The sequence below is a fragment of the Euprymna scolopes genome, chromosome 2 (genome assembly GCF_053919585.1).
Source record: "Euprymna scolopes isolate OS-2025 chromosome 2, ASM5391958v1, whole genome shotgun sequence".
Classification (NCBI taxonomy): domain Eukaryota; kingdom Metazoa; phylum Mollusca; class Cephalopoda; order Sepiida; family Sepiolidae; genus Euprymna; species Euprymna scolopes.
In genome coordinates, this window is record NC_136483.1 from 122,656,055 (window position 1) to 122,682,265 (window position 26,211).

Consider the following 26,211-nt stretch of genomic DNA (forward strand, 5'->3'; position numbering starts at 1 on the left):
GGTGCATTTCGTCAATTTGTCTGCAGTACTTCTCTGCTGTAATCATTTAACCCAGATTCAACAAGCTGTGATGAATGAAACCGGCCGTAGACCATAAAATAATCACCAATGGTGCAATTTTGGCTTCAGAAAGTGTTGTGGAGCTTCTCTAGCATCCAACCACTGTGCTGAACATCGCCGGTTGTTGTAGAGGATCCATTTCTCATCACACATCACAATCCGTTCGAGAAATGGATAATTTTTGTTGTGCAGAAGGAGCGTAGAAGACACATCAAAATGACGATTTTTTTTATTAGTTCAATTCATGTGGCACTCATTTATCCAACTTTTTTGACTTCCCTATTTTCTTTAAATTACGAACGACTGTTGAGTGGTCGACCTTGAGTTCAGTAGCAACTTCTCGTGTGGATTTCCAAGGATCAGCTTCAATTAAGGCTTTTAAATGTTCATTACCAATCGCAGTTGGTCGGCCGTGACCGTCTTCATCTTCGAGGCTCTCATCACTATTACGAAACTTCTTGAATCACCATTATGCCACACATTTGTTAGTGGTTCTTGGACCAAACGCATCAGTGATATCACAAGCTGTCTCGGCAGCTTTTTGGCCTAGTTTGAACTGGAACAAGAAAATCGTGCAGATTTGAATTTTGTCCATGCTGTTGAAAAGCCTGCAAAAAAAATTAAGGAAGAGATTGAGAACGGTAACCAATAATATGATTTGATAGAGCGAAAAACACACTTCAAAATGATATATAAGTAGCAATACCTCACCATTTTTTTCTTTAGACCGAATAAACTCAAATCAAGCATTATTGAAAAGAGCATAAAAAAGAAAGAAATAATATCTTTAGTTTTTTAAAATCGGACCATTAGAACAAATATCAAAAAATGTGTGGTTCACTGGACATTTTGCCTGTGACTGAAAATAGTAGGAAATTTGCACAATTTACAGACTAACCTATCTTTAAAAAGTTGTATCTTCAGATCTTTTTAAAATATGATGAAATTTTGAACATATCATAATACCACGAAGGTTCAGTTCTTGTTATTTACGACCATCTCACTTGGTAACTTACGAACATACTAATTAGCTTATTCTAGTTTCATTTTAACAGTTTTAAGTAGAAACATCATAAAAACTGCTAAGAAAAATGGTAAGTAAGGCTTTATCATCATAGAAAGTATTATTCTGATGGACATTATCATTTCCCATTATAACATCATGAAAAATCCAAGATGGTGACCAGGAAATCCAAGATGGCACCATGACATGATTCAAAGAAATTATTAGCAAAATATGGCTTGTAGAATATCAAATTAAAGGAAATTTTGAACAGATCAGCATTATGTTTTCAAGTACATTAAACTAGGATATAATTAAATTTCATTTTAAGAGCTTCAAGTTACCATAACAATTATCAGGTGAGTTTCTACCACTATTTTGTATAATTTTTTATTGTTAAGTCATTGTTGAGACTTCAAGAGATATTGCAGCCATTTTTTCTTGTTCTTATGTAATGCTCGACACTACTTGTTTTTTGAACAGAATAAACATTAACAACACCCAAAATTTATCGAGGTAGATAGAAGAGTAACTTGCCTTTAGTAACATATATTTGTTTTTTGACCACTTTTTCATACCTCTGTGGATTGTAAAACAAACCCAATAAAAGTTATTCCTTTAATTAACTGGATAAATGGTTTGCGTGTTTTAACTCATTTAAAAGCGTGGTCATTGTCGGTCATTATTTTTCAAAGAATTTATTTTTTTAAAATATTCTTTTCATTTCCATAATTAAAAATTTATTTTTTTCTAAATAACAAAAATAAAATGAATACTTTATGTTCGGAAGTTGATGAACGTTTTGTTTACAGTTTTTCTTGTGCACGTTTCGGCACATAAAAATTCTCATGTTTATATGCGGTTGTCACTATAGCTAATGATTCATGCATAGAAATTGTAGGACAAAAGAAATTAATATATTCGCTATTAAATAACGTTTGAACACAGTTTCTATCTTTACTTAATCTTTGTACTACAAAGTGTCAACTTTGAGATATTCTAACTTTTGGAAAGACATACGTGTTGTGTTCAAATTCCATAGCAAAGAAAATTTTTTACCCTAATTAGCTAAAACAACTAGAAACCTCGTCGATGGATACAACTTCCGTTTTGAGTATTTATGTGAACACACTCCGACCGTTTATTTGCCATCTACCACCAGCGGGCATACTATGCTGGCATGTTTCGTCATTAATAATCATATTTAAATAGCGATTTCTTCGAATATACAAATCACAACAAAAAATATTAAAATACCATTTTTAAGTAAATTTTATTGTAAATCCAGTTATATAAGTTTTATTTTAATGGATGTAGGAGAAATGTACTTATTATTGATTTAAAAACTATGGGTGTCAAATTAAGTAGCAGTGTGTGCCTTGTCTAGTGCTGAATGTTACTGTGTCTGGTATTGTTAATAGCCATGTTATAACATGGCTATATATATCAATGAATTAATTCAGAAATCATATATAAAAGTAACATATGGGAGAAAACGGTTTTGTTTTTGCACCCAAAAAATCAGCTTACTATAGTCTGAGCAATTTTCACTCTCACACTCAGATCCATTTGTACACCAGAGTAATTTCTTTCTAGAATCATTATTTCTTCCTCGCATTAATTATATTTTATTTCTTTAGTCTTGCTACTGCAAATTTATTACCTAAATAAGGAATCCTCTTTTCAGCTACACTTTTTCATTCTGAAGCATTTCAATTGACTATTCAAACTCAACTGAACAAACAAATAGCGATGAATGTCTCCAGAGTTAATATGACAAACAACTTTATTCATAGATTTCGCTCTTTATTTCATTTTAAAGAAAATTTTTTAAAATGATTTATGAGGGTCCTTACAAAAGTAATGCCTTCTATTTTTTAACTCAAAACTATAAAAGTGGAAGAGCTACTATCATGGCATAATATATTTTCCTCTTACTATATGAAGGAATTATGATTTATTACACAAAAGATAATATTAATTATCTAAATAATAACATATAATAAAAATAAAATATAATAAAAATAATCATTAATATTATAAATTATAACAAAATAAAAATACTTAACATATATAATAATAATAAAAATAATAAATTAATTAAAAGGAAATAACAAAAGACTATATAAAATAATATAAAAAGCATTACTTAAGAATTTGAATGTAAAACCTTTTTTAGCGTCTCTGGAGATTTTCAAAACGTGGAACAAAAACATAACTTATTATTTCTATTGTAATATTGTATACAACTTATTATTTCTATTGTAATATTGTATACAACTTATTATTTCTATTGTAATATTATATACAACTTATTATTTCTATTGTAATATTGTATACAACTTATTATTTCTATTGTAATATTGTATACAACTTATTATTTCTATTGTAATATTATATACAACTTATTATTTCTATTGTAATATTATATACAACTTATTATTTCTATTGTAATATTATATACAACTTATTATTTCTATTGTAATATTATATACAACTTATTATTTCTATTGTAATATTATATACAACTTATTATTTCTATTGTAATATTATATACAACTTATTATTTCTATTGTAATATTATATACAACTTATTATTTCTATTGTAATATTGTATACAACTTATTATTTCTATTGTAATATTGTATACAACTTATTATTTCTATTGTAATATTGTATACAACTTATTATTTCTATTGTAATATTATATACAACTTATTATTTCTATTGTAATATTATATACAACTTATTATTTCTATTGTAATATTATATACAACTTATTATTTCTATTGTAATATTATATACAACTTATTATTTCTATTGTAATATTGTATACAACTTATTATTTCTATTGTAATATTGTATACAACTTATTATTTCTATTGTAATATTATATACAACTTATTATTTCTATTGTAATATTATATACAACTTATTATTTCTATTGTAATATTATATACAACTTATTATTTCTATTGTAATATTATATACAACTTATTATTTCTATTGTAATATTATATACAACTTATTATTTCTATTGTAATATTGTATACAACTTATTATTTCTATTGTAATATTATATACAACTTATTATTTGTCCTCTTCACATATGATTTAGAATTTGACAGAATAGCAAAATCGACATATCCAACGAAAATGTAGGCTTCATAGACATAGCACAAATGCATTGATTATTCTTACTAACTCTCCTTCTCCTTCTCTCTTTTCTTTTTTATGCATTCTACAAGTTTCACATAATAACAAAATTTCTTATTCCCAACTAACACGTCATAACTTGTTTTACTTTTCAAGAGGTTAAAAAACATTGTGATGTGCATTGAAAGCAGACACCATTTACATTCTAAGCTTAAGCAATTACATTTCATAACCCAACAGCATCAGCTATCCGGATATTTTTCATGTTCAGCAGCCATCATGTTGTCATGCATTAGATTTTCCTTCCTCTTTCTTCCCCCCTTTCTCCCCACCAGCATTTAATTTTTTTAACTTTAAAAATCAACTTTCCTTTACAAATTTCTCATGAAATATTTTCAAAATAATAAGTTGATTGTTCGTCTTTCTGTTTTTCTTTCTTTATATAATGGATGAATACAATAGGTGGCTATATCAAAAGAATTTAGTTAGCTCATATACAGAATTTTTAATATTTCATTTTTATTATCAAAAGACTTCCTCAGAAAAAATAAAAAATAATATATATATATATGCATATATATATATATATATATATATATATATATATATATATATATATATATATATATATATATAAAATAAGAATTACAGTCAAGTTTACCAAAATGATCCAAGATGGCAAAACTAAAATAAATTAAAACTATATTACAGAATTAATATTATAAAGTAATCTCAACCAGATGTAAAAGCTCGATAAGACCAAGTAGTTAATAAAACATGTTAAAAAACACCTTGAAAAAGAGTTAAAAACATATCTAATTTTAAAAAGGAAACACTAAATAAGTGGATAGTCCTTAATCCGTGGAGTTTCGAAGAAATACTTTCCTTCCCATCAGAGGGTAGTATTTAGCAAAATGTGGGATCGAATTTTGCTTGCAAAAGTATTAAATGAAACTCCAAGTAAGTCATAGATCTTACTTGATAACAAAAAGTGAAGCAGAGGGAATATGGTGAATAAAAAAGTGATTTCACGTGAATGGATAGTCTGGTAAAGGGTAAAATATCCAATGATGGTAAAATCCAAAGATGCAGAATCCAAGAAAGTTAATTAAATTTCCATTCACACAAGTAAAATCCAAAGGAATCGCGTAATTGGAAGATGATCCAAAGTAATACAAAAAGCAGAAATCCGTGGAATAATTAAAAAAAGGTACAAGGAAAAGGGAAAGAATTCCAATATATTATTAAAAGAAAGATAAAATGTGCGTAAAAAAAGGAATGGAAGAAATATCTAGTGTTTGTATTGGTTAAATTTTCTTTCTTTGAAATGAAAAAAAGGACACATTTCAGTCGACAACGGCTTAAACTTGACCTTCGTACACACATCGCCTCAGTAAACAATAAGAGTTCGTTTTTTATATATTTACAAAAATTTAAAGTTTGGATTGATAATGAGTTATATTATTTATTCACGACCATGACTGATTTTTACAGAGAGTGTGTTTATATATTTACAAAACTTTTTAATTTTCTAGAAGATTTTTGTGAATTGATATTTTTATTTTTAATAAAAATAAAAACGAGTTGTATTATTTATTTGTGATCAAATTTATATATATTTACAAAACTTTAATAAATGGATGTTGCATCATACAAAACATTAAATTACTTACCTAATCATTGGGAATTCAGGACGCTGATCTATTCTGTCGTGATCAGTGAAGGAGAAATTCTTCTAGACTGAGGCAATTATTATGCATAATAAAATCAGAAATATAAGCAAGAAGTATAAACAAACAAGATTTGAAAAATGCATAATTTTTAAAACATTTTAATAAAACTATTTAAAGCAAACTTTTTAATGACAGAAGCAAATATAAAATAACTGAATGTTTCGTAGATTTTTGCAACCAAGATTGACTTTTTTATGTGTGGGTTTTTAATACAATTCAATATTTATTTAATTATTCTTTAAAACATTAACCTTAGCGATTTTAAGTAATATTTTAAAATATTAAATTCAGGAGGTAGGTTGAGTTTGCTACAAAGTTCTTGGCAAAGAGTTTGGCTTTGTCAGATGCTAACGAAATCACCTCAGGCCTGTTGATGATGGTTGGGATAGAAGACATGCATCGATTTAAGACCATGTTTGTTATTTACCGACACTATGAGTTTTGGTAAATAACAAACATGGTCTTAAATTGATGCAACCTCTGTTCTTCTATTTTGGACTTGTTCAACTAAGCATACAAGACACTCGCATTTTCTATAATCCTTTTACAGTGATTGCTGGTAGTTCTAAAGGTAATGTTATGGCTCACTTGAAAAAAAAAAAAAAAAAAGATTAAACCTAGATATCTCTTAACAATAAATCTTTAAAAAATTCATTTTTTTATGACTCCCTTAAAAAAATAAAACTTGGTTATGGCTCACTTAAAATTTGGGAAAAATAAAACTGAAAATCTACGAAAAACAGTATACAAATGAAAAGATGTTAAAATAGCTGCAATTCAACTGCTTATCTCTACTCAAGATATACAGCCCTCCTAAAATAAATATTCCAAAAAAGATCTGTCAAAATAAAGCACCATAATAAACAACAAACCACATCACTGAACATACAATGTGTTAGGAACACAAAGTATCAAATCTTTTACCAAAATGACTGGAATCAGCAATCAGCCAAACATTGTTGATGAGAGATAACTTGGGTAACTCCAAACATGATTGCACTTGAATCAAAGATGAATAATCTTGTTTTACTTTGCACACCATTGCATATACACATTCTATTTCATACACTTCATCCACCCATAAGATAACTGTTTCTTTATTTATGTCTCTTCTAGGCATCGCTTTTTAAATGAATAATTTTAGTTTAACTTTTAATAAAAATATGTGTTTCTCTTGTTATTGTAACTTTTATAATTAGGCAAGTATGGAAATGAAAAAAAAAATGCAAAAGCACAGAAATCTTATTAAATTAAAACATAAAAACAATTTACTTACAATAATAAATCCACTAAAATGTGCTTTGTTTTTCTTTTTCAAAAAAAGTCATACATTTAAATTTTGTGTTAACAGAATCAATTACCTCATAACTCTAAAAAAATTGAAATGAATTTGGGAGCATTTAAACTGTCTAGTTATAATTTTATAAACATTACCTTAACAAAATTATAATTTTATAAAAATATGATTCAATTAAATTAAGTTTGTAAGTTTAATTTTCAAAATCTTATTTTACAAAAAGTAATAAGTTATTTAAAAACAAATACTTAAGAAAAAAAACAAAAAAAACAAAATGAAAGAACTTTAGGGTGACATAAGGTAGGTACAGTTATATATTGTCATCCACGATTGTCAGAGACTGTTTTGCTGTATTGCAGCACTTCAGTGTGGCGAGACGGGTTGCATTTTGAACTGAAATGGAAATCTAGTCATTTTTTTTGTTTTGTTTTTTTCTGATAGTTTGAGCTTGAAAATTCTCAATACCTCTTAGCATGATGCACTTCAGTGCAATGCTAAAGCAATAACTCAATACTAGTAATAACAATATTTCTGATCTTTATGAATGAGGCTAAGAAAATTAAGATGAACATTAGTCTTTGAATCAAGAGAGCAGGAAGAATAAAAGCTTCATCCCTTTGATAAGAACCCTAACCGTGGTTGTCCACTATCAACAACACAGACTCTAACATCTGTTTGACAACTACATAGTCTGACAAAATCTTTCTAACGTCCAGGAGTGATTGCATGAAATATTTTGTGATGGGAGATGTTCATTAAGTGATTGTATTTATTTTTTGTTTTCTTCTTCAGTGGAATGTTGGTCGCTTATGGAATGCTGAAAATCCTGACAGAAAGACAAGGGAAAATGAATTGGATTTATTTTTATGTTCATCGATTTTACCGGTACTTTTTTCTTTGATTTTTAAATGTGAAACAAGGAAATGTACAATTTGTCTTTTTCTGATTTATCTGTTTAGTCTGCTGCACGTTTAGCAATTCAAATGCTGTTTCAAATTAAAGTCTGATAGATCAATGCAAATAATAATTAATATTTAAATTTAACAAACCCAAACAGAATTGCATTTATTAAATAACTTCAAAACTAATCCACTTATATAATTATCCATCTGACATCTTCTTCACGAGATATTTAGATGATATCCTCATCCTAACATCATCTCTTGAAGAAGCTAATGAAATATTCATCAAGTTCCAAAACACAGACCCACATATCAAATTTACCATAGAACACCCTAACACATTCGGACATCTATCATTACTCGATTTCACACAAACAGAAACATTTCACAGAAACAGGCCAAGTAAACACCAACTTCTATAAAAAAATCCGCTTGCGGTGACATTTTCGTGAACTAGTCAGCACTCGCTACACCAGCAAAAATAAGTTATACTGTAAATGAAACAAACCGCATTCGCAACAGATGCACAAATGAAATGGACAAGATCACCTCCATTAAAAAATTCCATCAAACCCTACAACTAAATGGATACCCCAATAAAAACCATACAACACATTAATACACTTAAAAGAAAACAAACACACAAAATAACTAACACATGCTTTCTTAAAATACCACATTTTAATGATAAGATAACTACAGCCATACGTGAAGCCATTCACAAAGAGCAGCTAGACATACAACTTGCACACACCAGCCCAATGTTAAGACAGCACCTATCTAAAACCGAAACTACATCTATGAACAACACAACTCTTTATACAACTGCCCCATAAAAAACACAGGATTATGCGAACACGCATATTCAGTATATCAAATTCAATGCAAAATTTGTAATGAATCATATGTCGGAAGTTCTATAAGACCATTGCATATCCAAATTAAAGAACACATTACCAACAAAACATCATCATTCTTCTCTAGAACATAATCCAGATAAAAACATAAATATGAAAATATTAGCAAATGATGGGAATCGGGGAAACCTCAGATTAAAAGAATCAATACTAATTGAAAAGTGAAAACCAAAAATTAACAGTAAAACAAAAAATCTAACATATTTCTAATAAGACATAAACAGACTAATGTTTTCCATATACGGTCTCAGCCGTAACTCATACAGCAAAAAAAAAAAAAAAAATACTCACTTTAATAGCTACATAATCTAAATATATTAACGAATGAAGAAATAAGTATATATTTTCTCTTTAATTAACTGTATCTAAATTAAATTTAGAATTATTTTCCCTTGATCATATATAAGTAAAAAAAAAAGAAAAAAAAGTCACCTACATTAACCATTTACATAATTAATGAAGCTGAAGCTCTATAGTATCTTAAAAAAACTTTTAAACAACGGCGGCCAGCTAAACCATATAAAACAATTTTGAATTAAAATCTTAAAAATTAAAATCAAAATTTTTAATTAAATTTTTGAATCAAAATCTTAAAAATAAAAATAAATAATAATAATAAAAAATAATAATTTAAACAATGACAGCATATGATAGAATATGAATTACTTCCCCTGGATCAGAATACCTGTAGACAAGTAAATATGAATTACCTCCCTTGAACACAACTGAATGAATTGACTGTTTGAATCACACATAAAAAAAAATTAAACCATTTAAACAACAACCAATATTAAACAGAATTTGAATTACGTCCCTTGATCTTAAAATCTATAGAAAAGTATAAATTATATATATTATATATATATATATATATATATATATATATAAGTATAAATTATATAAATTATATATATATATATATATATATATATATATATATATATATATATATATATATATATATATATATATATATATATATATAAAAGGAAAGAAAAAAAAAAGAAAAGAATTATTCCCCTGGAATTAATTAATCTTTGGGATTTAAATCTAAATAAAGCAGCCATTTTACAATTTACATCCTATAGAGAGGATTTATTTCTCCACTGACGATGGGTTATTACCTGAAAGGACCGTTGGAATTAAATACCACCCACAGTTGAAATTCAGATAGATAAATGAAAAAATATATTTAAAAAAAAAATAGATACATAATAAATAAATAAAATAAAAAAATATTGATTTATTTATTATTCATATATTTATTTATCTTCACACAACGACTGTACATTCCTGCATTGTTCTAGCCTTCTAAAATACCTTTAAGAAAATACTGAAGTTTATTCAATTTGCTTACATAGACTTGAGATGCTTTACTGTAGCCTTTTTATTGTGGTCTTTTTAGAAATGGAATTGGATTTTTGCATTTTAAAGATTTTAAAACTGAGAGAAAATTAAATGTAATAATATATAATTTTTTAATGATAATATCTGACATATTTATATAACTCTCTTCTATAATATAAAGGGCAATGTATGTGTGTTTATATGTCCAGTGCAATGCTACATGGCCAACTAAATGAAAGACTGTCCTATCTCTACTCACCAGTAGTCGCTTTTATCTCACCAACAACTTACCCACAATGCATTGCACTTCCCGCCTCTGTTTATTCAACAAATTCTCCTTTATTCCCAATCTTTTTTTTTATTCATTTTAAAATGGTGTTAGGCAGATGACAATGTGATCTCCAACCCCGAAATTGCATTGGAGGAATGATTTTCTATTTAAATTATAAGTTAGTTATGTAAAAATTATAAAGAAAAAACCGACTTAATGAAATATTAATAAGTTTGGATTCTAGTTAAGGCTAGTAATATATTTTTCATGAGGTTGATTCTCAAGATTTTGTGATGGTAGAATAGATGACCAGTTTCTGGTGGAACTGACCATGTGTATATCACTAATTAATCCCTATTAAAATGATACAACACGAACGAGAGTCATATATATTAGGATATGTCCTGTACAAGCATGCCGTGTAAAGAGACAAGCCAAGAGAACTTGATTCAGAGGAAGTCCCTTTTGCAGAATCTTGTGACTCTACGAATTTAGCAGTTCTTCCCCTCATTCTCTTAATAAAAAAATATGTCATTCTCATAACATATTAATTAATAAAAAATAATATGTCATTCTCTTAACATAACATTAACATTAATAAAAAATAATATGTCATTCTCATAACATATTAATTAATAAAAAATAATATGTCATTCTCTTAACATAAAAAATCAATAAAAAATATCTCATTTTCTTAACATATTAATTAATATGTCATAAGATAATATGTCATTCTCATAACATATTAATTAATAAAAGATAATATGTCATTCTCATAATATGTCATAAGATAATATGTCATTCTCATAACATTAATTAATAAAAGATAATATGTCATTCTCATAACATATTAATTTATAAAAAATAATATGTCATTCTCTTAACATATTAATTAATAAAAAATAATATGTCATTCTCTTAACATAAAAAATTTATAAAAATAATATGTCATTCACTTATTATATTGATTAATAAAAAAAAATATGTCATTTTCTTAACATATTGATTGATAAACATATGTCATTATCTAAAAATATTGATTAATAAAAATAATATGTCATTTTCTTAACATATTAATTAATAAAAAATAATATGTCATTCTCTTAACATATTAATTAATAAAAGAAATAATATGTCCATTCTCTTAACATATTGATTAATAAAAAATAATATGTAATTTTCTTAACATATTAATTAATAAAAATAATATGTCATTCTCTTAGTATATTAATTAATAAAAAAATTATGTCATTCTCTTAACATATTAATTGATAAAAAATAATATGTAATTTTCTTAACATATTAATTAATAAAAAATAATATATTATTCTCTTAATATTTAATGTTTAATAATATGTTATTCTCTTAGTATTTAATGTTTAACATATTAATAAAAAATATGTCATTCTCTTAACATATTAATTAATAAAAAATAATATTTCATTCTCTTAACATAAAAAAATGAATAAAAAATAACATGTCATTTTCTTAAAATATTAATAAAAAATAATATGTCAGCTTCTTAACATATTAATTAATAAAAAAATAATATGTAATTTTCTTAACATATTAATTAATAGAAAATAATGTTATTCTCTTAACATATTGATTAATAAAAATAATATGACATTTTCTTAACGTATTAATTAATAAAAAATATGTAATTCTCTTAAAATATTAATTAATAAAAAATATTTCATTCTCTTAATATATTAATAAAAAATGATATATCATTTTCTTAACATATTGATTAATAAGAAATAAATATGTCATTCTCTTAACATACTGATTAATAAAAAATAATGTCATTTTCTTAAAATATTGATTAATAAAAAGTAATATGTTATATTAATTAATAATAAAATATATGTTATTCTCTTAACATGTTAATTAATAAAAAATATATCATGTTCTTGACATAGTAATTAAGAAAAAATATGTTTTTTCTTAACATATTAATTACTAAAAAAAATACTTAATTCTTTTAACATATTAATCAATAAAAAATAACATGTCATTATATTAACATATTAATTAATAAAAAATAGTATATTATTTTCTTAACATATAAATCATTAAAAAATATATCATTTTCCTAAAATATTAATTTATAAAAAATAATATGTCACTCTCTCAATATATAAATTAATAAAAAATAATGTCATTTTCTTAATATATTAATTAATAAAAAGATAATATGTCATTCTCTTAACATATTAATTAATAAAAAAACAATATGTCTTTCTCTTAACATATTAATTAATAAAAAATAATTTGTCATTCTCTTAACATAAAAAATCAATGAAAAATAATATGTAATTTTCTTAACATATTTATTAATAAAAAATAATATGTCATTTCCTTAACATATTTATTAATAAGAAATAATATGACATTTTCTTAACATATTAATTAATAAAAAATGTCATTCTCTTAAAATATTAATTAATAAAAAATAATAAGTCATTCTCTTAATATATTAATAAAAAATAATATGTCATTTTCTTAACATATTGATTAATAAAAAATAATATGTCATTCTCTTAGCATATTAATTAATAAAAAATATGTCATTTTCTTAACATTTTAATTTAAAAAAATATGTGTCATTTTCTTAACATATTAATCTTTAAAAATAATATGTCATTTTCTTAAAATATTAATTAATAAAAAATAATATGTCACTCTCTTAATATATTAATTAATAAAAAATAATATGTCATTCTCTTAACATAAAAAATCAATAAGAAATAATATGTCATTCTCTTAATATAAAAAATCAATAAAAAATAATATGTCATTTTGTTAACATATTAATTAATAGAAAATTTTCTATTATCTTAACATATTAATTAATGAAAAATAATATATAATTTTCTTAACATATTAATTAATCAAAAATAATATGTCATTCTTTTAACATTTTACTTAATAAAATATAATATGTCATTCTCATAACATATTAATTAATACAAATAATATGTCATTCACTTAACATAAAAAATCAATAAAAAATATGTCATTCTCTTAATATATTAATTAATAAAAAATAATATGTCACTCTCTTAATCTTAATATAGTAATCGATAAAAATAATATGTCATTTTTTTTAACATATTAGTTAATAAAAAATATGTACTTCTCTAAACATATTAATTAATAAAAAATATGTCATTCGCTTAACATATTAATTAATAAAAACTATTATGTCATTCTCTTAGCATGAAAAAATCAAAAAAATAATATGTCATTCTCTTAACATATTAATTAATAAAAATAATATGTCATTCTCTTAATATATTAATTAATAAAAAAATAATATGTCATTCTTTTTACATATTAATTAATACAAAATAATATGTCACTCTCTTAATATATGAATTAATAAAAAAATAATGTCATTCTCTTAATATATATTATTATATAATATTATATATATATTATTTATATAATAAAAAATTATATGTCATTAATTAATAAAAAAAATAATATGTCATCTTCTAAACATATTAATTAATAAAAAAATATGTTATTCTCTTAACATAAAAAAATCAATAAAAAATAATATGTAATTTTCTTAAGATATTAATTAATAAAAAATAATATCTCATTTTCTTAACATATTAATTAATATAGATAATATGTCATTCTTTTAACATATTAATTAATAAAAAATAATATGTCATTCTCTTAACATATAATTCAATAAAAAATAATATGTTATTTTCGTAACATATTAATTAATAAAAAATAATATGTCATTTTCTTTACATATTAATTAATAAAAGAATAATACGTCATTCTCTTAACATATAAATTAATATAAAATAATATGTCATTCTCTCAAAATAAAAAAATCAATAAAAAATAATATGTCATCTGCAAAATGGCCTACATCACATGTTATCTTAGCATTAAACAAATTAAACTTATAATTGACAAAATGACAGACCACTATAATTAAGTGTGTATATATTAAATGCTTTTATTACATAATAGGGTTCAATCCCACAAAAGAATCTTCATACAATAGCCAACAGGACGGAGGTCGAATAAAAAAAAGTCAGGAAAACAAAACCATATCTTTCTCTTCTTTTTTTTATAATGCAAAAATGGTTATTTGAGTCTGAACGCAAATATAAGAAACATATTCAAACGTAAATGTCTTAAGAAATTAATTTAGCTGTTCATGGGCTTGTGAAGCATTTTGGTGTAAAATAAGAATAACAAACACAAAATACTTGGTTGATGAAAACATGCAGCATCCAAATGGAATAAAATGTCTAAAAAAATATTTTCCGTTCCAAAGTTTTCTGAGAATTTGGTATATAATGACACAGTCTGATATAATCCAATCTGCCGTTTTGTGTCTCTCGACATTATAAGGTTCTAAAAGGTAGTTCCGTTAATTTCCCATTGATGAACCATTTCCCATGATCTGGTACAAGATCCGTTCTTTCACATTCCATGTCATGCAGCAACCTCTTGCTTGCATCTTTGTGTAATTTAATAATATTTCTACATCTCTTTTACATCACTGTGCAATATGTAATTATATACATATGCCTTGGACATAGGCATGGTTTTTAGAGGTCTTTCCTTTAATTTGCTATGTGGGAGAATCTAGATGTAGATGGCTTTGATCCTTTCCATCATATTGTTATATATATATATAAATTAAATGGGTTACATCACAGATTAGATAATCAAATGAGTTATTGTCTTACTAAATATTACAAAGATAATATTTTCAAGACGATCCTAGCCAAAAAGGTAAAGCTCAATATTTTAAAAATAAAGTACGATATAAATGTAAGAATTGAAGTTAAATTCTCTAGATTGAAATATACATAGAAATATATTCAATTTGAGAACTTTAGTAACCATGACGACAATGTTGCCATAAATAGTGCACAACCTAACACCCAAGTTATAAATGAAACCACCCCTGAAAATAACACGGATCTAAATATCCCTCTCACTTCAACAAATATCTCCAATATCCAGAATAGGAATTTAAATAATGGAAATACTATAAATACCTTTCTTAAAACCTATACATATGTCAGCGCAACGGCAAATCTAATAAAACTTAGAAGCTCCAACCATATAAATTTCTTTAAAAATGAAAATACAGATAACAATAAAGGCAATTCCCTCATAACTCTAATTAAAAACCTCTCATGTAAGAAAATTCCATATTCATTAAAATGGGATATTTTGAAAAAAATACACCCCAAGACACCCCAAGATCTAAATTCTGTAATCTTTGTATTTCAGAAGTTGTTAAAATAATAACTTTTCCTAAAGCTACAATTATTGCAAAAAATGAACTGATTTCACTATGCAAACATAGAAAAAAATTCAGATATAGCCAGTTTGAAATATCTTGACCCATCTCAGTTAAATTAATAATAATAATATATATGTATCTGTATGCATCTCTATGTATAAATATTACGTATAGATGTGTACACGTATATATTATGTTACCATACCAAAATTAGATGAATTCGAACCATACGCCATTATTTACTTTTGTATATTTATGTGGATCCAATCCATTTTAGTCTTCTATCTTTAACCCTATATGAATATCAAACTCCCCTAGTCTAGGATAAATTCACTAAGCCAAGATTTATAATAGTAGTTGGATGTGCCGCTTACTTTGATCCAACTATTAGCAGAACCCATTCATCTATAAATCTTTATAAATTAATAATATATTAAATTTTAAAATAAACTGAATTTAATTGGATTAAACTGGTCTGACAAGTATTATACTTCATCCCAGCATATTAGACTACTTAATTAGGTTCCCACATATATATTAGCTCACAATAATAACAAATAATAAATAATCCCTCTTATTAATATTCAAATTAAAATTTAATTCACTACAAATTTGTTCCAACTTGAATTCAATTACATTTGTTTACTCATTTCATATTTTATATCTTTTAGTTTTCCATGTCATAATTAGCCATACCTAGATAACTTATATGTATTTATATAATAAAAATGTTAATAAGATCATTGACTGGGTCAATATTCAGCTTAAGCTTTCTATTTGGTTGGTGCAAAAATAATGTCGTTTTTTAACTTGAAGTTAAACATCAAAAAACGACATTACTTTTGCACCAACCTAATATTTAATCAACTATAGCATCTAACTTTTGATGGAATAATGTATTTCTCTTTAACCTAACTTCTAATAAAGCTTTCTTTATAGCTATGAATATATATATATATATATATATATATATATATATATATATATATATGAATAAAAAATCAATATGAAAAAAATATATGAATGTTTATGTCTTTTCTGTATGTATTTCCTGTGTGTTGACGTGTAGGAATACAAAAAGTCTTTTGAAAAAAACAAGAATGTTTCCTTTAAAAGCACATAATTTTCGACTGATCCTTCGATGTTCCTCAGTATGAATGATAGAAAACATGAGTGAACGGGCAGAGTTAGCAGCGGGAGGAGGGGCACGGGTATAGCCATTAAGGTAAAGATCTATTTGAATATGACCCTTTCAGCATTTTCGACTTGGAATGGTCAGCAACTTGTGTGGCTTCTATTCAAAACCAAGTCCTTCCACGCCACCCCACGAACACACTCGTATACGTGAACATACATGTATATACATTCGCGCACTACCACAAAAGCTTCTTCACGCACATATACATACACAGGATACGCGCACTCACGTTTATGGACGTGTTCACATATACAGCTGGAGATTGATGAGTAGATGTAGATTATAAGCAAAGTGGGTGCGAATTAGAATGTCTTTCCCAAAAGCTTGGACTTATGCATTTATTGTGGGTCTAGGGTGCCCGGATTGTCTGCACGTACGCAAACGTTTATTTATTTTTTTGAAACGCTACTATAGCTTTCGTTAATTGATAAATACAAACATTTAATGTTGAAAAAAAATAAAATGAAGCAAAATAACTAAATAAAAGGAGGATATTCTTTTGATCATTTACTTAACTTATTCTATTCTTGTTGAAACATATTAAAATTTATTAAATTATTCGGATTGTTCTTTTTCTTTCTTCTCTCACACCCATTCATACTCCTATATGCACATATATACTCATACATACATGCATACATACATACATACAGTAAGTGCTTGGTACAGAGTGAAAGCATTGTTTCCAAATTAGAAGCCATCACAAAAATTGGAAGCTCGATATGCCGGTTAGAGATATCAGAGGTTAATAACGTTTAATGTTGGAAATGAAACTGAAAGATGTATTGCAATGCTTAAAGGAGGAGTTGAATAATAGTAAAAACGACAACAACAATAGCAGAAATAGTAATAATAATAATAATAACAATATAGGTATATATATACATATATATACACATACATATACCTATCCATACATATATGCACACATACACGTACACACATATCCACATATATTAGTAATAATGACAATAATAATAGTGATAATAATAGTCATAATCATGATAATAATAATAATAAAAGTAACAATAATATTAAAAATAATAATAATGATAACAATAATAATGATAATAACAATAATATTAAAAATAATAGTAATAATATTAACAACAACAATAATAATGATAATAATAATAATAATAATAATAATAGCTATAATAGGAAGAAGGATAAGAATAATAATAGTGATAATAATAATGATAAAATCATAGTAATGGTAGTGGTAATGATAATAACAACAGTACTACTAATAATGATAATAATACCTATTGTGGTGATAATAATGATAATGATAATAATAATAATAATAATAATAATAGTAAACCTAATCCTGTATATCTTAATAGAGGGATACTATAGTATATAGGGTTTGTAAGGGATAATGGAGGGTGCACCTGTGTCTACACCTGTGCATTTGTGTGCGCAATTGTGCGTGCTTACAAAATGAACTTAAATATATGTCGGAAGTTTAAATATGTGGAATCTGAAAAAATAAAATAAAATAAAGTTGGAAACTGTAAGTACGCATTGCACATTGTCTATGCTATGGTCTGGGAGGGTGTAGTGCATTGCTATTGTGTGCTTTGTGGATTTGTCCCTAATTGTTTGTTTGTGGTTGTTGAAACGTAAACGGAACTCTCGGCCTGTTTCACCCACGTAATTGGCCTTTGTGCATCTAGTGCAATATATTATGTAAACTACATTGCGACTATCGCAAGTGAGCAGAGGGAGTGTAAATTGAGTGTTTGTGCCTGGGAGTGTAAACGTGTCACTAGTATTAATGTGTTTGCACACTTTGCACCTGGGTTTGTTGCATAATTTGTTTCCTAGTGGTGCAGAAGTGTTATGTATTTTTGTGGATGTTAGAAGTGACCTTAGATTTGGGGGCTGTCTTCTTGCACTGAGTATATATATATATATATATATATATATATATATATATATATATATATATATATATATATATATATATATAGTTATATGGAGAAGAATATACATGTTTGGATGTATATATATGTGTGTGTACGTGCATGTGTATGAATGTATGTGTTATATATATATGGATGAATGGTTGTATGAATCAATAGTCTCTAACTTCCATATTGTCTATATAAACCTACTAACAGAAATATTTTAATATATGCCTTCTCACCTCTATCACTTTTTAATAACCCTCTAGTTAAGTAAAATTTAACTTATGTTTAACACATTCTATCTGAGTAGATCAAACTTTCATAATTTTGTGTATTCTATTTCTGTCTGTTAATCTCATCGACTAGCTTTAAATTGTAAGTTCTTCAACCCCCCCCCACACACACTTAGATTAAAAAAGAACACAGAGTTTGTATTCCCACTAAAGTTTGACATGCAAAGAGTTTTTCTTAAGATAGTGTACACTTAAAAAGAAAACCCTGACCTACATTCAACACCCCACTAAACAACTTGACCTACATAGTTTGGCTCTGCGACTCTACCTTTTTCTTTTTTCTTTCCCCTCCTCCCCTTTCTTCTTTGCTTCAAATTAGTTTTCCTCTATCATTCTCATCACCTAAGACTATCTTCTAAAAGCTAAAAGAATCCATCATTATTAACCCATATTAGTGAAGAACAAACCAGAAAAAATATTTGATCCAAATGAAGGCCTAATAAGTTTGACGATTATCATGCTCTAAATCTATATATTTGAGTTGACATATGGATATCTGTCATAATGAGTGAAGACTAGTAAAATGCAACTACACATTGATCTCCAATTTGCTGCAATATCGCGACTCCCTACCACCACCACCCAATTATAAATTTCTTCTAAACTTCATCACCAACGGACCCTCACATCACCAAAGGGAGTTACCATACCTCTGTAAATTACATTATGTGATCTTCACACATTCTGGATTTCACCTCCAATTTGGAGTTTGTTTCAGTTGCTACAGATTACTATATTACCTACAAATTCTGCCTTGGATTTTTATTCATCTGACCTGGCAGAAATATCCTGAAGATAATTGAACCCCTTTCAACGTTGGATTGCCTAGGCTGTATGATATCCTTTATCTATGCCGTTTAAGATTTTTGAATAACTTTTTCAATATATGTGCTGATGAGCAAAATATATTATATATAGTTGCACTTCAAATGTCCAATTTTTAACAGCTGTGGTTCATATTGTGACATTGTCAGCAAGATGTTGGCTTTTCGCATTTTAACAAGTGGTCAGCAAATATTCAACTGAATTTCTCTGATCATTCTCGATCCATGTGCATTGATTTCTACTAATTTATTCTATTTCCCTTTGCTTCAACAATTAACCATGTTTCATTTGCAGCAGTAGATTTTCTTTGACTAAAAGACACAAGTCTAATTCATTATTTCTCAATATTTCTCTGGTTTTGCTCAGATTGTTCATTCTTTTGTTATATTTGCATGCAAGATGGTTTATCTATGTTTCAATCAGCTACTTGTGGAACAATGAGAAACATCAATAAATCATCTTATAGTTGGAGTAAGGCAAATATTTTATAGAATAGCAGTCTTAATTTTATTTTTGTCAGTTTTCTCCTTGTTTTTGCTGGAGATGGGGCATCCTACTGAAGGATTAAAGATTTAAGGAAGATACTGCTGTTTCTGAGACACTAACATTTTAGAATTCTAATCACACCTTTCAGTGCAATTTGGATTTCTCCTACATTTGATTCACTGGGTATATTTACCAGGTATAATTTTACTTATTCATTCATTTTTGTAAAATCATTTTAATTTTTATTTTCAGGTTGACACCAACATATGCAGTATTACTAATGATTTATGTGTGTTTGCTGAAGTATTTTGGAAGTGGTCCCTACTGGTATACAGGATATGATAAGGATTGTTCCCAAAATTGGTGGCAGAACCTGCTCTACTCTAACAATTTCATTACAAATGGTGGTGTAAGTTAGATTTTCTTATTTGAATGAGAAAATAATCCTGTTTTAATCAATGACTGTGCAGCTATTTATGTTTCCCTTTAGTCTTTGTGAATTCCTCAACTATCTGGAAGGAAGGATGGTGATACTTGTGTTTTACCAAACATATAGTTTGGAGCAGCTATTTACACTGCCTTCTTCAAAATGGTGGCATCGAGTTACCTAACAAGGAGATTATTATTCTTATAGAGAAATAAATGTTATTGAAACAAAATATTTTAGTAAATGATTGGAATTTTGGAAAAATTAAATGATAGCTAAATATGTATATGTGCTACATTGATATAATTATGTAGTCATGAGAGATTTGTTTTTGAAAGGAGTTAGGTCCTAGCTAGCACCGAGTTAGCATGGAAGAAGATTGTCTTTGTGTTCAGGAAGCTTTGGATAAACGCAATCTTAATAAAATATAGGGGTCAAAAGAAGCCATCGCAAACTCAAAATACAAATAAAGTTATATCAAATATATAAGCTATTGTTGTTTTCCTTTGAAGGGAGATGAACTTGGATTATAAGAAGAGAAGAGAGACACTTTGCTTTTATTTGTAATTAGTATTCGATAAATGTTATTTTCCGTTTCCTATAGTTTTTTAATTTGATTGGCGCTCAGCATATTCTGGCTTCTGGTCATGCCGGATATTTATGAGAGATGTGCAAGAGGTGCAACAATACAATAAAAGCAGATATTATAGAATGGAGTGAATGATTAATTAAAACTAAAAGAGACAAAAATTCATATATTAGTGTTGGGGTGATTAATCGGAATCAGAAACATACAATGAAACCTGACTGGAATCTTGATGACTGTCTCGAAGGAACCACACTACAACCGTATATATTTTATATCCATTTTTATTCTAATTGTCTCATGTTTCCCTTATGTGTCTACATCTTCTTTTGTCTTTCAGCCTTCACTTCTAGGCCGAGTTGGAACAGGCTCTCTTATGTCCCATTCGTTTTCCAGAAACTTCTAGACTGTTCTAAAACTTTTTATTTTCTCTTTTCTGGTGACGTAACTGATTAAAGGACGTCTCTTTAATGTGACTTCCAGTGACCTATCTGAATATGGGCACTTATCAATTATTGTTTTGGATTTCTAAATTCTTATGTTTATAGCTAACTACAGCTAAATCTGATATGTTTATATATCACTTAACTATTTACATAATTAACTTTCAGCTAAAGTTATTTTACCCAAACAATATTTCTCTTTTTAGCCTAGCAATGTCAACTGATGTTTGGAATCAGTGTTACGTAGGAAGCTCTATACAACACTCCTTCTTTGCAATTTTTCAAAATGTACAGCATTTTTCAAAAAAAAAATCTGTACATTTTTCTACTACTCAGTATTTCTACAATTAAATTTAATACAGTCCCGGGCTAAAAAATGGTCAGATACCATAACTATTATTTTTTATTTTTTTATTTTTAGTTTTCCAATAGTTTGTCACCATTTTATTTGACATACCCCATAGAATTCTGCAGGGATGTGGGTTGAACCATCTCATGATCAATATTGACTGTCCTATCAGCCATTCACTGCCCTCCATCTCATATGTGCCCCTCGCTTTATCCTACAACCCGACGACATATCATCCGATAGTTTGTCTGACCCTTTCCCCCTCATGGGTATTACTTTTTCTAGGCCTTTCATGCTCTTTAAGCACTTCAATTTTATTTTTCATTTTTTTTTTCTCTTTTTAATAATCACTCACTCCTTCATCTGGTGATTAAAACAGAAGACCCCTACTTACTCAGTTCCCAGTGGTCAGCACCCCAATTTCCAAGGTACCTGTTCTGAATCACTCAGACTTCCAAGCTTTGGACATCCCAGTCTTCCAACTTCGACATGTGGAAAAAAATAACACCTCCTCTTAAGTATGACACTTAATTAAGGTGACGAGCCTCATTTGCACAAAACGGTCAAAGTGTTTCACTGAACCATTTCCCACCCACTTTTCAATCACTCAAAATCTATCATACAACACATCCTCAAGCGAGAGAATTAGTGATAATTCCTCTAACAAAAATAGCTTTCACTCTCACAAAACTTTCTATAATAAAACTTTTAAGAAAAGTGGATATAAGAATATACAAATAGAATATATTGAGCCTAAATTCTATGATAATACATCTAAAAATAGTAGAAAAAGAAAATTATCTGGTTTACCCCCTCCTTTTGATTTAATGGTGAAAATTAATCTTAGTTGAAAATTTTTGTATCTTCATAAAACTACATTTCCCTCCTGAGAATATTCTACATAAAATTTTCAATAAAACTGCAGCTAAATTAAGTTATAGCTGTAGTGATAATCTAAAAAAATAATCAAAAAGCACAATAATAAAAACTTTTAGTGATAGAAAAGAATTAAACCCAAATGTATCTAAATTTGTTAAATCATGTACTTGTATTTCAAATTTTAAATTTAAAGGCAATTGCTTAGTAACTTCAGTAGTATACAAGGCTATGGTTTCTACTAAAAACAAATATGAAATATAGTGGCATGGCTGAAAACACATTCAAGGAGAGATTCTCCAGTCAAAAATGTTCTTTCGAGAACCCAAACTACAAAGAAAAAACATCACTATCTACATACTATAAAGAGTTGTTTGAGCAAAACCTAACACCAGTTGTGAAATGGGAAATCATAAAAAAACAACACTTGCATGTCTTTAAATTCACCTTGCTACTTATAAATGAGAAATTATTTATTACAAAATTTAAGAATAGGCATAGGCTCCTTCAGAAAAAAGTGTGAAACTTCTATTAACCATACGCATTATAAAACACATCTTCTTAACTTCATGTTTTAATTTTTAGCCTTGCAGCAAACATGTCTTCATAGCTAAGGCATTAATGTCAAAGGAAAAAGTTTTGGTTATGAGTCTCGGTGGTGACGCATGAGTCATTTTTTTTAAACTTTTTAAATCATTACTATATATTGTGTCCAATATAATATAATAAATACGAAATCTGTATTAATCAAAATATCATATTTAAGCATATTTTACGACCGGGCAATGCCAGGCAGCTTGCTAGTTATCCTATAAATGAAAGATTTACACAAATACCTCAGTTTATACCATGCTACTCATCTTATTCTAAATTTTTTAAAAATTATTGACTATTAGTTTTTTTTTTTGGTCTACTATTGATTTGGTTATATATGTGTATGTGTTTATGTATATTTGTTTATACACACATATATATGTGTGTGTGTGTGTGTGTGTGTGTGTGTGTGTGTGTGTGTGTGTGTGTGTGTGTGTGTGTGTGTAGCTATATTTATGTACATGTATATATGAATATTTTATACCTGCTTCTTATCTATATGCATATTGTGGATTACTGGATTCATATATGGCCTGATACTTATTATTCTTATTATTTTTATATATGGATATATGCCTTGAAAAAATTATTCTCAATGTTTATTGGCTATTCTTTTGTGCACTTCAGTCAATTATTATTTGGTTTAATGCTTCTGAATAATTCTAACGTTTTTATTATCATTAAGACATGATTTCTGTTGTTCCTCAATCTTAATCTATCCGACCACCAATTCTTAGATGAATTTTACAACCTTAAGGAACTTTATTTATTTATTTATTTATTTATTATTATTATTATTATTATTATTATTATAATAATAATGATAATAATAATAATATATTATCTTATTATCACATGTATTAATGTACAAGTATATTCCTTTGCTTTTATAGAGATATACATTATAACACATCTTGAGTTCCTTAATTCTCAGATGATAATCTTCATACTTTAATAGGGTATCATGCTCAATCCATTTACATTCTTACATTTCCCTCTGAAATGCTATAATATATATTTTTAAATTAACTTAAATCCACCTTAGGTTTATTTCCTATATAATTAATTATTCATATATTCTTTAATTTTCTCTTAATTTTAATATCTTTAGATTACCTAGAAATCTACTTTAAAGCGAAATCTTTTAATACCTCTTTGTTTTGATAATTCAATATCGACTTAATTTATTAATATTTTAATTTCTTAAAATCTTTTTAAACATTTGTACTAGTTTTTTTGTAGTTATTTCTTAACCTTGTATTTATATTTTTATTGAATTTATTAGTGCCTTCATATTTTTTGTAACTCCATCATTTCTATTATTGAATCTTGTAAAATGAATATCTGAGTTGATATTTTACATTTTATATCTTAAATAATTTCCATAAAATTCCAACAAATTCTAGCTTAATAAAATTAAATATTATTCAAAATACAAAATGTCTGACTTAGGATTTTCTTTCTTTCTTTTTCATTAACTCAGCTAAGCTTTTCCTCACACCCCACTCCCATCTCTTTCCACCCACTAACTTTTCTGCTTAGCTATTAAAACCCTTCTCTTGCTTACTACCTCAAATGTATCCACCTTTATTATTCCCTCTCCCTTTCTTTCATTGGAATTGTGAATCACATGACTTGGGCCTTCAAGTAAAATTTTAAAACTTGATTTTTTTTGCTTTCATTTTAAGAGCATGTGTCTGTGTAAATCGGAAGTTTAGGTTACCCTATGAATGAAACAGTAGCTTTGTTATTGTTGTAACCATGTAGTTCGCTTACCTAAAATTAAATAAAAATATATCCAGCTCTTTTTATTGAGCACTATCAATAACCTTGTTAAATTCATTGTTGGTTTAATGTTGAATAATAATTATATATATTGATGTCAAAGTAATGTGATAGGAGAGAGAGAGAGAGTTCTGAGGAAGGGAAGCTCATATTGCCGAAGATTAAATTTGACTTTTATATTTTTCCAGTTATGATTGCTGAGATGCCTTTGTCTTTGAATGACATGAATAAAACTTATTTTTTTGTTGCTTTCAGTGCATGGGTTGGACGTGGTATTTGGCCAATGATATGCAGTTTTATTTGATCAGTCCTGCCATTGTGATGTTACTTTACAAGTAAGTATTTTCTTTATTTTTTTATGTTTGCTGCTTCTTTTTTCATAGATAAACAGAAGCAAGAAAAACTGTTTGACTTATTTCACAACAAATCCACTTTGTCCATTCAAGCATATTTCATG

The 26,211-nt window shown here is 26.9% G+C and overlaps 1 protein-coding gene across 7 annotated transcripts in view; it reads left to right on the top strand.

Moving 5' to 3' along the window:
• The window catches only part of LOC145295845 (nose resistant to fluoxetine protein 6-like), a 387,176-nt gene that overhangs the window by 233,391 nt on the left and 127,574 nt on the right, over window positions 1–26,211 (top strand). For all 7 annotated transcript variants that reach the window (XM_080141605.1, XM_080141582.1, XM_080141591.1 and 4 more), the window contains exons 8-10: window positions 8,042–8,134; window positions 20,947–21,103; window positions 26,010–26,089. In XM_080141605.1, coding sequence (XP_079997731.1) covers window positions 8,042–8,134; window positions 20,947–21,103; window positions 26,010–26,089 — 330 coding nt within the window. The remainder of the gene's footprint in view (window positions 1–8,041; window positions 8,135–20,946; window positions 21,104–26,009; window positions 26,090–26,211) is intronic.